This window comes from Herpailurus yagouaroundi, unplaced genomic scaffold, assembly GCF_014898765.1.
Source record: "Herpailurus yagouaroundi ecotype Mexico unplaced genomic scaffold, PumYag 140, whole genome shotgun sequence".
Classification (NCBI taxonomy): domain Eukaryota; kingdom Metazoa; phylum Chordata; class Mammalia; order Carnivora; family Felidae; genus Herpailurus; species Herpailurus yagouaroundi.
In genome coordinates, this window is record NW_024412395.1 from 485302 (window position 1) to 497478 (window position 12177).

Sequence of the window (12177 nt, forward strand, 5' to 3'; positions counted from 1 at the left end):
TGGGGGCCAGGCCTTCTTGCAGAAGAGGACATACCTGTAGTATGTCTTTTTAGCTGGGATGATTGCAATGGTCCCTTGAGGAGGCATGCAACCCCCCAGAAATAACCCAGTGCTTGGTGCCTGTGGTCTCTGGTGGGCCTTGGGCATCTGCAGCCCCTGAATGGCTGTTGCGTGAGAGTAAATGTGCATATAATCATTCTGAGGAATGATTTCATCAGGGTTTGGAGTAGGTTCCATTCCCAGAACACATAAACTGAAGGTTTCTGAATGTGCTTGCTCAGGCCCTACCCTAGGGAAGGTTCCAGCCTGAGTGGGCTCTGGTACCAGGTGGCCTGCCCTACCCTTCACTCTGCCCATTCAGGGTTTGGGGGAAACATTTTAGCTACTGGAACTCTTAGGTGAAGACCCAGCTAGTCTTGCTGCAGCCCTGCTCTGGTTCCCATTTCAATCTGAAGAACACACACTGCCCTGGGAGCACTGAGGAAAGGTCCCATTGGACCTGAAGCCAAGGGAGGATTCACACTCATGAATGGGGGCAGAGGCAAGCAGCTCAGAGGAGGAAAGAGTTGGCGCAGATGGCCTGACTGGTTATGCTCTGCGGTAGTGACTGCTTAACCAAAGAGCCAGCCCATGGCTGTGATAGAACCAACACTTGGTCCCAGCAGAAAGGGGCATAGATCTCACCTCTTGTATAGCCCCCTGTCTACACTTCCTCTTGTCCTAAGCACTCAGAGCCATTCATTATTCACAGAGCAGAAACTGAGCCCATGTTACAGGAAAGCAGGTGTCAGCCCAACAGGAAATGGAGCTCTGAGCACAAGGGCTGCCTGGGGGCTTGGGGGTGGGGGAGGGGGGCGGTGAGGAATTCCATCTCCTCCTGATGTGAGGTCCATGATAGGAGCATCGCTCCTGATGTGAGGTCCATGGCCATGTTGGAGTAAGGAAACACACCAAGTTATTTCAGCAGAGAGAAATTAATATAAAGAATTATGAGCCAGTTTTAAAGTACTTGACTCCATAACCCAAGTGCACAAGAACAATCCTGAGGTATCTGTTACAGAGGTAGCAGCTGCAAGGTGAACCTACCTCTCCTACAGCTAGGGAATATAGGAAAGAGGTTGGAGTAATTAAAGCTGAGGATCCTGTAGGGCTTGAGACCTAGAAGTCTAAGGATAGGTGCTGCTCAGCTAGTGCTGGTGGATGTGGCAGGGGAGGGCCAAGAGACCGGTTCTGCCAGTGTTGGAAAAACACTGCAAACCAGATCCAGCTACCGTGATGGCTGGGAACCGCTGTCCCTGGGAGGAGTGGTGCTGTTGCTTGCCAGGTGACCTCACAGGTAATGCAAGTCCACAAGAAGCCAGCAGGAGGGAGCAAGCCCTTCTCCCTCCAGCCTTGTGGTACCCTCCAACACCACATTTGGAGAACCTAACAGGGAGCAGCTGGCACAGAAGAAATGTAGCTTGCTGTGCCCAGCCCCAGCATCACAGAGCAGAGCAGAGATGGTAAATGAAGCTGAGAACAATAATTTAATCACTAGTCCAATGGGGATGGGAGGAAGGTGTGCCCTGTGCAGGAGAGTGAGCAACATGCTTGCTTCTCAGATTCTGTGGCTCACCAGTATTCTAGTGGTCAAGTTCACTTCAGGCTTCATCATGAACCCTGCCAGTCCAGACATGCCCAGGGCATAGTCCTGTTCCCTGAAGAATGGCTGGCTCAGGAGGAGCCTCCGTTCACTCCTTTGTAACATGAGTCAGGATCCCCTCTTCTCAGGGCTGCCGAGGGGTGGGGGGGGGGGCAGAAAACAGGAACACCCTGCCCCATGAGGAGGTCCCTGGCAGCTTTACCCCACTGATCTGCCTATCTGTGGCTCTCTTTACAGCTCATCAGTGATGGCAGTGTGGTCTGTGCTGAAGCACTCTGGGACCATGTCACCATGGATGACCAGGAACTGGGCTTCAAAGCTGGGGATGTCATCGAAGTAATGGATGCCACCAACAGAGAGTGGTGGTGGGGTCGTGTTGCTGATGGCGAGGGGTGGTTTCCAGCCAGCTTCGTGCGGGTATGGCACCAGCCTATGCTTTCTCTGGGTCCATAAGGAGCCAACTGGCTCTGCTCAGAAGTGCAGACCTGAAACTGCTCTGGGGTTAGAGGTGCTGGGCATGGACCCCCACCTACCTATGGCTGTGCTGGGACTGCAAGACTGCGGGCTGGAGATGGGAGGTGTGGGGACGGGGATGTGAAGAAGGCCAGCCACAGAATTGTGACACAACCTTCCTCCACCTGCAGACCATCACAAACTCCTGCCTGCCCCACCCCTCCCACCAGGGTGCCCTTGGTGTGCAGAAAGGAATGGGTCAGAAACGATGGTGTGTGGATTCCTCCAGGGGGAATCTGCATGTTAGAATGCCACCACCACAAACAACTCGGTGTATCAGGCATTTACTAAACACTTCAGAAAAGTTGGATAGGCATCTCAAACTTCCGCAACGCTCTGGGAGCTGGGAACAGCCACTTATACCTGAGAAAATTGAGGCTTGGACAAGTTAAGTCGTTAGCACAAAAGATCACAGGGAGGAGACCCAGAACCTACCTATGGTGGCCTTTGGTGTCCAAGGAAGGAACCCGGGTACCCTCAAAGGCCATGCAGAAGGCAGTGGGGAGTAGAGTTCTCAGACCTTGGGTTTCATTGCTTCCCCTGCCCCAGACCTCTTGGATAAACGGCCCATTGTCCACCCCAAGCCCGTCCTAGTTCCAGGTCACAGAGCCAGAAAGGCCCCAATCACCCATTCACTTCTGTCACAGGCCCTAGAGGGGCTGGAGTGAGCAGGCACTGGTTCGGAAACCCCCTAAGAGTGAGCATCCACTCTGCTCCCAGCACGGAGTCCAGCACCAGCGCGGGAGGGGGAGGGGGACAGAAGGCGACAGAGAGGGAGAGGGACAGAAGCTGGCGCCTCTGGAGGGGCTGGCGAGCCTCCGGTGTTGGGGGCAGGGGGCTGCCATGCCTACCTTCCTCCCAGCCTCAGTTCACCACTGCCCCCGCGTGCGGGCCACAGGGGCTGACCCTCCGGGCACTGACTGGCCACGTGCTGCCTGCAGCTACGGGTGAACCAGGACGAGCCCGCCGACGATGACACGTTGCGGGCCGGGGACGGCGGAGCCGAGGATGGAAGTGCCGAGGCACAGAGCAGCAAGGACCAGATGCGGACCAACGTCATCAACGAGATCCTCAGCACTGAGCGGGACTACATCAAGCATCTGCGGGACATCTGCGAGGTGAGGCCTGGCAGGAGGTGCGGAGGGTGGCGTGGGGGGACCAGAGAGAGACCTGACGGGTCATGGGCTGCAGGGCTACATCAGGCAGTGTCGCAAGCGTGCTGACATGTTCAGTGAGGAACAGCTGCGCACCATCTTTGGGAACATCGAGGACATCTACCGGTGCCAGAAGGCGTTCGTGAAGGCGCTAGAGCAGAGGTTCAACAGGGAGCGCCCCCACCTGAGCGAGCTGGGCGCCTGCTTCCTGGAGCACGTGAGCACGCCCTGCCCCAGCAACCTCTCTGCCCAGGGCCCATTCTCCAGGCCTCCCAGCCAGGCAGTCCCCCTCTGCCCTTCTTTGCTGGTGGTCCCCACTCCCCTGCACACACACACCCTGGCCCCCGAGCATGTAAGCCACCCTTTGCCCTTGGCTCCCATTCCTGCCTCCTCGCAGACAGAAGTGGGCCCTGCAGGCTAAAAGCCCAGGCAACTTGCTCTTCTCTTCCCAGAAGCTTCCAGGCCCCACTCCCCTAGTACCCAACCGCTTTCACCCTCCAGCGCTGTTTCAGCAATGTCTCTGCTTCTTTGGGAGGCAGACCAAGTCAGAGAAGGCTCCTTGGAGCAGGGGGCCTTAGGCATCAGCAGAAAAGGTTTTCTTGGGCTACAGGAAGTAGAAGGCAAAGCTGGGCGGGGCCACCTGCTGAGCATCCTCAGAGCTGTCATAGCAGATTCTGGGCTTCCTCACACAGTAAGAAAACTGGAATTTGTGTAATGTGTAGCACTTACTTCCACTCTAAATGCCAGTTGGATTGGTGATTTAATTGGATTTAATTGGATGGTGTGGGCTAGATGGACTCCTGGCCTTGCCTGGTAAGGAAGCACTTGTTTCTGTCTGTCTCCTGTGGCATTTATGTGGGGTTGAGCAGAGGATGCCAAGGCCAGCCCATCAAGGACAATATGGGTTCCTTCCTGGCTACTACCAGTGTATGTGGGGGTGGGGGTTGAGGGGGCTGTTGGAAGGGCCCTATTACCTGGCTCCAGTGGCAGGAGAACTGGAAGGGGAGACCTTAGATTCCCTGAGCAGGAATGGGTAGTGGGGTCAGAGCAGCTGAGTGAGTGTGGGATTTGGAGCCAGTTATGCAGCAGACAGAGTTGTGATGGGGGCTGGAAGGGAGGGATAGGCACTTTATCGACATCACCCAGTGTGACCATCACAGCAACTGGCCAGTGAGCTTACTGCTGTTACCCTCCTTTCCCACCTAAGTCCATGAAGTCCTAGTCACTAAAGACCCAGTCTTTCTCTGGGTCAGGTAGATAGAACAACAACAAAAAAAAAAAAAGAAAAAGAAAAGAAAAAAGGCACAGTGAGTCTCATGTGCCTCATGTGTGTGTGTGTCTCAAGACACACACAAGGGGCACCTGGGTGGCTCAGTTGGTTAAACAATCTGACTCTTGATTTCAGCTCAGGTCATGATCTCGTGGTTCGTGGGATTGAGCCTGGTGTCAGGTTCTGCCCTGGCAGCGTGGAGCCTGCTTGGGATCTCTCTCCCTCTCTTTCTCTCTGCCCCTCCCCTGCTCATGCTCTGTCTCTCTCTCTCTCTCTCAAAATAAATAAACATGAAAAAAAATTTTTTTAAACAATACACACACAATGTGGACGTATCTGTCACATGGTGAATGGATAAAGTGGCACTGGCTGCCCAGATATGAAGCCAGAGCTTTGTGAGGAAGAAGCGACACACCAGGGGGCACAGCCATAGACCCTGGAAGCCATTTAATCTCCCTTAATCTCCTTCTGTCTCTCTCTTCCTCTCAATCCTTCTCTCTGTCCTTCTCCCTCCCTCTCTCTCTCCTTGTCTCTGTCCCTCCCTCTCTCTCTCTTCTCCCTCTCTCTCTTCTCCCTCTCTCTCCTTCTTTATCTCCTCTCTTCTCTCCCCTTCACTCTCCTTTCTCTCCCTTCTTCCCCCCAATCCTCTCTCCTCTCTATCCTTCTCTCCCTTCTTTCCCCTGTCCTCTCCCTCCTTCTCTCTCTCCTTTCTCTCTCTCTTTCTAGTTTTTGGCCTTGGTAGTGCTTCCTTATTAACATCATTGATTTCACCCAAAAAAAACCTGACATACAGTCAAAATATCTGCTGAGAAATCTGGGTGGTGACAGGACACACACATGCCTGAGTTTTCAGGTGTCTAATACCCCTGTGTCTAATTCCACATAGCTTGTGCCCAGTGACATGGGTAGAGAGAGCCTGGGCCCTCTGAGCCCAGCTCCTGAGGGAAATACAGAGGCCCCTGCTCCCTCTCCTATGCTGTGCCCGAGTTGCCTGGGTGGCCTGAGGGAGCAGGAGGTCACCATCCTGACCTCCAGCTGTGCCCCCAGCAAGCAGACTTCCAGATCTACTCGGAGTACTGCAACAACCACCCCAATGCCTGTGTGGAGCTCTCCAGGCTTACCAAGCTCAGCAAGTATGTGTACTTCTTTGAGGCCTGCCGGTTACTGCAGAAGATGATAGATATCTCCCTGGACGGCTTTCTGCTGACACCGGTACAGAAGATCTGCAAGTACCCTCTGCAGCTGGCTGAGCTGCTCAAGTACACACCCCCCCAGCACAGGTAGGAGGCTGCTGGAGAGGGAGGGCAGTCTGAGGCTCTTCATGCCTTGGGTCAGCCAGAGTGTTGAGTTCTGACTGACAGCACATAGTAAAATAGTCCCTGCTGTCACATGCTGTCATTACAATGAAAGAAGAGGACAAAAATAGGATGTTAAGTTCTGTGGTGCCCAGACGCACCGTCTGGCATTGACAAGTGAAAACTGCCAAGGGCATAGCCCCAGAGGGAGGCAGCTCCACAGCCCCTCTCTGCCCTCCCTAGTACAACCTTCTTCCATGTCTGTTATGCCCCAGGGACTTCAAGGATGTGGAGGCAGCCTTACATGCCATGAAGAATGTGGCCCGGCTCATCAACGAACGGAAACGGAGGCTTGAAAACATTGACAAGATTGCTCAGTGGCAGAGCTCCATAGAGGATTGGGAGGTGAGGGCCCCACAGCTCGGAAAATACCGTGGGGCATGGCTCCTTGCTTTAAAATCACGCTTGCCTTTGAAAAATCTAGGAAGGAGCTGAAGTGGGAGTCATGCTCTGGGAGCTCGCAGTAGGAGAGCTGGTCCTCTGCCCAGGCCAACCCACTGGAGCATGCAGCTGCAGGCTTGGTGGCCTCTTTCCTGGTCAAGAGTGCCCAGCATGTGTGACATAGGATGCTGCTCCCAGTGCAGTCAGCTGACCCAGCAGGAGGAGCTAGTCCTCAGCCCTCAAGGGACAGGCCAGATCCCCAAGTGGCAGTAACTACTGGGACTCCCAACAGAAGGGTTCAGGCCTGCCACAGCATGACCGAAAACGGATTGCCATGGGTTTTCATTCCATTCCTGATTCCATTCTTCAGGCTTGCACATGCCCCTTATATCCACCAGTCTTGCCTTCTGAAGCCACCCAGAGACCTGAACTAATGGGGACATTCCTGTCCTTTAGAGGCCTTCCCGTCCTGCTCTTTCCACCCCCACCCACCAGCCATAAAATGTTATGAAAATACAGATTCCTGGACCCCACCCTAGAAACACAGAATTAGAATCCCTGGTGGCAGGGCTGAGCAGTGTAGTCTTTGGGGTTTTTTTGTTTGTTTGCTTGTTTTCTTTTCCTGGTGACTGGTTCTGAGGCCTAGCCCTGGCTAAGGACCCCTACAAACTCACTTATCCCAAACTGAATGGCTGCCAAGAACTGGCTATGGTTTGCATTTTCTAAGGAGGAACCAGAGTGAGGCTTGGCTTAGCCTGAAAGTTTGAGGTCTGATGATGGAGCTTCAGGTACTAACTACATTTAGCTAAGAAAACTTCATAAGCCCCTAAAGACAAGGCTCACAGGTGACTTGAGCCAGGTCTAATTATTCTTGAGCATAGCACTGTCTAATCGAAGTATCATGGGAGCCACATGGGTCATTTTAGATGTTCTAATAGCCATCTGGAAACAGAAAAAAAGCAGGTAAAATTAATTTTAATAATGTTTTATTTAAGTCAGCATATCCAAAGTGTTTCAACGTGTAAGCAACAAAATCATTAGTGAAATATTTCACATTCTTTGTACTAAGTCTTCAAAATTGGTGTTTACTTACATGACATCACAATAGGGATCAGCCACATTTCAAGTGTGCACATGACTGGCCGTCACTGGCCCCATTTTGCAGAGACAACTAACTTGTAGGTTAAACCACCTTTTTACTCCTTAACACCCCACTGTGCCCACCACTGCCTTGGGCTTCAAGAGCAACCCCTCCCTCTGTGGCCTGCTGCTCACTGCAGACCCTAGCCCAGTGGGGGCCACAGGCAGACCAGGCCAGTGGGGAGCCTGCCCAACTCATGACAGAGGCAGGGGGCAGTGCCCAGTGGAGGGGGCTTCCCAGTTTGGGTACACTCAGCTCATAGTGTTCCTTGGGGTCCACCAGGGGGAAGATCTCCTGGTCAGGAGTTCGGAACTCATCTACTCGGGGGAGCTGACCCGTGTTACACAACCACAAGCCAAGAGCCAGCAGAGGATGTTTTTCCTCTTTGACCACCAGCTCATCTACTGCAAGAAGGTACCAGAGCTGCTGTGCCCTGCTGGACGAGCCGTTGAGAGCGGGAGTGGAGGGGGTGAAGCTGGGGGCTGGGAGTAGCTGCCAGAGAAAACGAGCCACACACGTCCTGAGGACGTTCAGTACAGCAGGCCCTTCCCTGTTCAGGCCCATAGGGCCAGGATGAGGATCGTTGTTTGTGAAGGAAGCCAAGTAGCCCGAGGACCATGGGGTGGCCCTCACAGTCTGACCAGGGTCCAGTGCTGTTGAGAACACCCTCCTTCATGACCTAGCCTCTGCTTGCTTCTAAAGCCACCTCAGCTCCCCCTGAGCCCTGGCATCCTCTGCTCCTGTTGCCTCTTCTTTGCCGTTAGCTTCTGCTCCTCTCAGCACATGGCCCAAGTGGCCCTGTTCAGGAAGCCCTCCCGGTCAACTGATACTGGGCCCAGCCCAGTAGGCCTGGTACTCTTCTCTTGTGCAGTATGGGCCCTGACCCACTGTCTCCATGGCTGCCTCTCTGTGAGGCAGTGGGTGCCCTCCAGGCTAGTCAGTAATTTCACTGAAGGCACGAGGCTCCTCCAGCATGGGTTCAGCACACAGCTGTGGGCCACACCACACTCTGCCCTTGTGAGCTTACCACCTGCTGGGAAAGTGGGTGTGCAGCCCGCTGGCCCTTCTGACTGCAGGGCAGGGGGTGAGGCATAAATAGGTCAGGAGAGTGGTTCAGAGGCCTGAGAGGTAAGGACTTGAAAAGCAGGATATGGAGCAGGAGCTCACAGAGTCTCTGGTAGGACCTTCTCCGCCGGGATGTGCTGTACTATAAGGGCCGAGTGGACATGGATGGCCTGGAGGTGGTGGACCTGGAGGACGGGAAAGATCGAGACCTCCACGTGAGTGTCAAGAATGCTTTCCGTCTGCTCTGCGGCACCACGGGAGAGAGTCACCTGCTGTGTGCCAGGAAGCCTGAGCAAAAACAACGCTGGCTCAAGGCCTTCGCCAGGGAGAGGGAGCAGGTGCGGCTGGACCAGGAGACAGGTGCGAGACCCCACTCAGCCTTGATCCACTGTGAGGGCCCACCCAGCCCTCCTCACCCCTGAATGCAAGGTCAGGACAACCTTGAGACTGCGAGGTAGCCATGTGCCACAACCCAGGGCAGCTCTTCATTTCAGCCCCAAGGCATGGCATGGTCTGTTGGCCTGTCCAGGTTTTTCTACCACACACACTCCGTAAGGTGGGGGCCTTCTCAGTTGCAGAGACCTGATGAGGCCCCTTTCCAGCACAAAGCATTCAAGTAGGATTTGGGCATGGGCTTTGAGAAACCTCACCCACCCCAACATAAGCAAGATACCTCCCTGCTGCATTCCTTTTCTCTCCATGGGCCCCTGGACATCACACTCAGAATGACCAGATTGGCTCTTGGTCTGGGAAAGAGCCTCCACCATAGTGGAAAGGACACTAGATGCTGAATAATACATCAAGGACTGGGTCTGGGTGAGAGATGGGGTAGGGCAAGGATGTAGGGAGGGCCCACTGAGCATCTCCTCTGCCTGGTTGGCCAAGGCAGGCTGGCTGAGCAGGATACTGAGCATCTGCAGCATGATGGGACACCAGACCCTGTGAGAGATGCAGGATACACCAGGTGCCGAGAGGCACAGGACAAGAGCAACACTGGCTGGGGAGGGGGAGGAGGTGGAAGTCAAGTCCTCAAAATAAGAAGAGGTCAAGCAGAGGTCTCATTTGGGGTCCTCCCTCCCAGGCTTTTCCATCACCGAGCTGCAGAGGAAGCAGGCCATGCTGAATGCCAGCAAGCAGCAGGCCACCGGGAAGCCCAAAGGTAAGTGGATGGTACCCTACCTCCTCCCACAGCAGCCTGGCCCTACTACCTGATCAAGATCAAACTCCTCTCTGACCCCCAGAACAAAGCCAGCTAGCATGTAGGTCCCATCTGCTGCCCACTGCCCTTTCCAGGTGTTTGTTCCCAAAGGTTGGTGGTAAGGGGCCACTGGTGACAAAGCTTTAATCAGTGTGCAGTTGATAATTTTGCTCTCAATCCCCTCACATCCCCCAGAGCAGTAGCATTAATGACAGCACACCTCCCCAGGCAGGACTGCTTTCTGGCAGGCCTCCGTACAACCTCCTGGCAAGGAGCCCATATCCCCATTCCAACAGAGCTGATAAATGCCTGGCACGGGGCCTGTGCCATGGAGAAGCTCCAGGGCCCCACACCGTCCCAGGTTTCCTGGCCATCCCCTCTACAGTGGCTCAGGCCACTGGATGTGGTCAGCCCCATGAAGGAACTTCCCTCCCATGGGATGGGACCCCTCGCACCCCCCCCCCCCCCCCCCCACCAAGCAGAGGCTGCCATTCTGCCATGTGACACCTGGCTCCCTAGGCACCTATGATCCCTTTCTTTTCCTGCTCAGCCCTCAGCCGGCCCTACTACCTGGCACGCCAGAAGCACCCGGCACTGCCGGCCAGCCTGCCCCAGCAACAGGTCTTGGTACTGGCAGAGCCCAAGCGGAAGCCATCCACCTTCTGGCACAGCATTAGCCGGCTGGCACCGTTCCGCAAGTGAGCCAGCCCCCACCTGACAGCACCATATGGACCTGTCCCTCCAGTGGGCCTCCAGCTTTTTCTCCCTGAGGCCCATAGCACGTGGCCTCCTCTGCCTGTCATGTGCACTGGAAGTTACAGGCTGAGGGAGGGAACTGCTCGGTGCCCCATTCTTCATTTCTTCCCCACCACTGGTGCACTGAAGACACCAGCTGGAGGGGCAGGGGCCCACAGCGGTGAGCCTTCCGCCATCCTCTGGACCTCTATGGGGCCTCCTGGGAGCCACAGCTCAGAGCCACCGGCCAGGTCAACACGCGTGAGAGGACTGGCCACTCTGGACCCTCTTCTCTGGACATCTTATTATCCCTCCTCCTGCTGTCTCTGGGCAGACTGCCTTCAGCCCCTGCAAAGTTGGGCTGTGTGCCCCTCTGTCCTCCTTCAGGCCCCTGGTCCCCAGCTGGTGGTGCCAGGCAACTTGCATCCCTGGATGGTGGGAACCGGAATTCTGTGCACAAAAATGTTGGGCCCAGAGCCCACCTCTTTTGCCTCCCAGTCCCTCTCTAGACACTCCTGGCTGCTGGACACCCTCTTCACTTGTGATGTGTTTATAGTGGAAAGAAAACAAAACCATAGTCACTGCATACTTCTGTCAGGGTTTGTGACCAGTCCACGTGTAGTTGTGGGTTGACTCCAGAACCTGCTCCCAGTTTGTCTGGATTGTTCTGTTTTTCTAACATTGGGGAAAAATAATTGTTATTAGTGACACAGAAAGATTGCCTTACCCTAAGTGAGTGTGAGAAGCCATAAGGACTGAATTCTGTAGCCCAGCATCCAGGACTGACCCACTAACCCAGAGTCCAGTGAGCATGTGAGTTAAGAGGGAAGCCCATGTCCTGCCGAGAAGGGTCACAAGTACAGCCAGAACCTGGCTTGTGGGTGCAGGAACACTGAGCTGCCCCTCTGGCCTAAGGGAATTCAGCAGCATGTACAGTCAGTCACTCTTGCACTATACCTTCTCCAAGCCAGAAGCCACATTTAATTTCATAAAGAAACATGAAAAAATAACCTGTCGGCCCTGGTTTTTCCATTTGTGTCTATGCATTTTCTCCTTTGCATGCTCCATCCTTCCTATGACAGTTACCTTTCTCTGCCCTGGGCCTCTCCTTAAACAGAAAGGATGAGCCCAGCATCGCCCAGTGTGGTGGGAGCTCCCTTACTTGCAAACCATACCCTCAGAGCTTTGGTGGAAAGAAGCGAAGGTGGCGGGAGAAATGCTTCAGAAGCTCAGAAGGAGCTGCGAGGACAGCATGTGGTCTGGGAGCTGTCCTGGTATGGGATACAGCTGGCTCAGCTCCTCCAACCACAGGGGGCTGGAAGCCTGTTGGCTCCCTGACTGCTCCCAGAGTCCATGTTTAGCTGAAGTTAGCAAATGTGAATTTGGGGGATTGGCAGTCTGCAATCTTTCTGGGTTTTAGCATCCTCTTCAATGAAATAGAGAAGAATGTGTCCTCCAGGATGGGGACCAGGACACAAGACCAAGAGAAAAGGAACAGGGTCAGCTTTCCTCCCCTTTCCCCTGAGGAAGCAGTCTTCCCAAACTGTTGCCTCCACACACCCTTACACACCGTGCTGTCACAACGCCACACAAGGTCACCACGGCCCAGCACAAGGCCTTCTGCCCCCAAACCCTGCATGTCCTAACTAGAAAGAAGCTACACCACCTTCCAGCCAGGCCATGCCACCTCAAAATAAACCCTACAGGAAAAAAAAAAAAAAAA

At 54.4% G+C, this 12177-nt stretch overlaps 1 protein-coding gene across 6 annotated transcripts in view; it reads left to right on the top strand.

Annotated features, from left to right (window-relative positions):
- ARHGEF4 (Rho guanine nucleotide exchange factor 4) overlaps positions 1-12177 on the top strand; it is a 266455-nt gene extending 254278 nt beyond the window's left edge. For 4 of the 6 annotated variants that reach the window (XM_040474689.1, XM_040474690.1, XM_040474693.1 and 1 more), the window contains 9 exons: positions 1880-2059; positions 3097-3273; positions 3347-3526; positions 5627-5859; positions 6150-6279; positions 7739-7870; positions 8638-8881; positions 9603-9680; positions 10270-12177. In XM_040474689.1, coding sequence (XP_040330623.1) covers positions 1880-2059; positions 3097-3273; positions 3347-3526; positions 5627-5859; positions 6150-6279; positions 7739-7870; positions 8638-8881; positions 9603-9680; positions 10270-10421 — 1506 coding nt within the window. In that variant the 3' untranslated portion in view covers positions 10422-12177. The remainder of the gene's footprint in view (positions 1-1879; positions 2060-3096; positions 3274-3346; positions 3527-5626; positions 5860-6149; positions 6280-7738; positions 7871-8637; positions 8882-9602; positions 9681-10269) is intronic. The other 2 variants (XM_040474691.1, XM_040474692.1) reach the window with 1 other exon arrangement.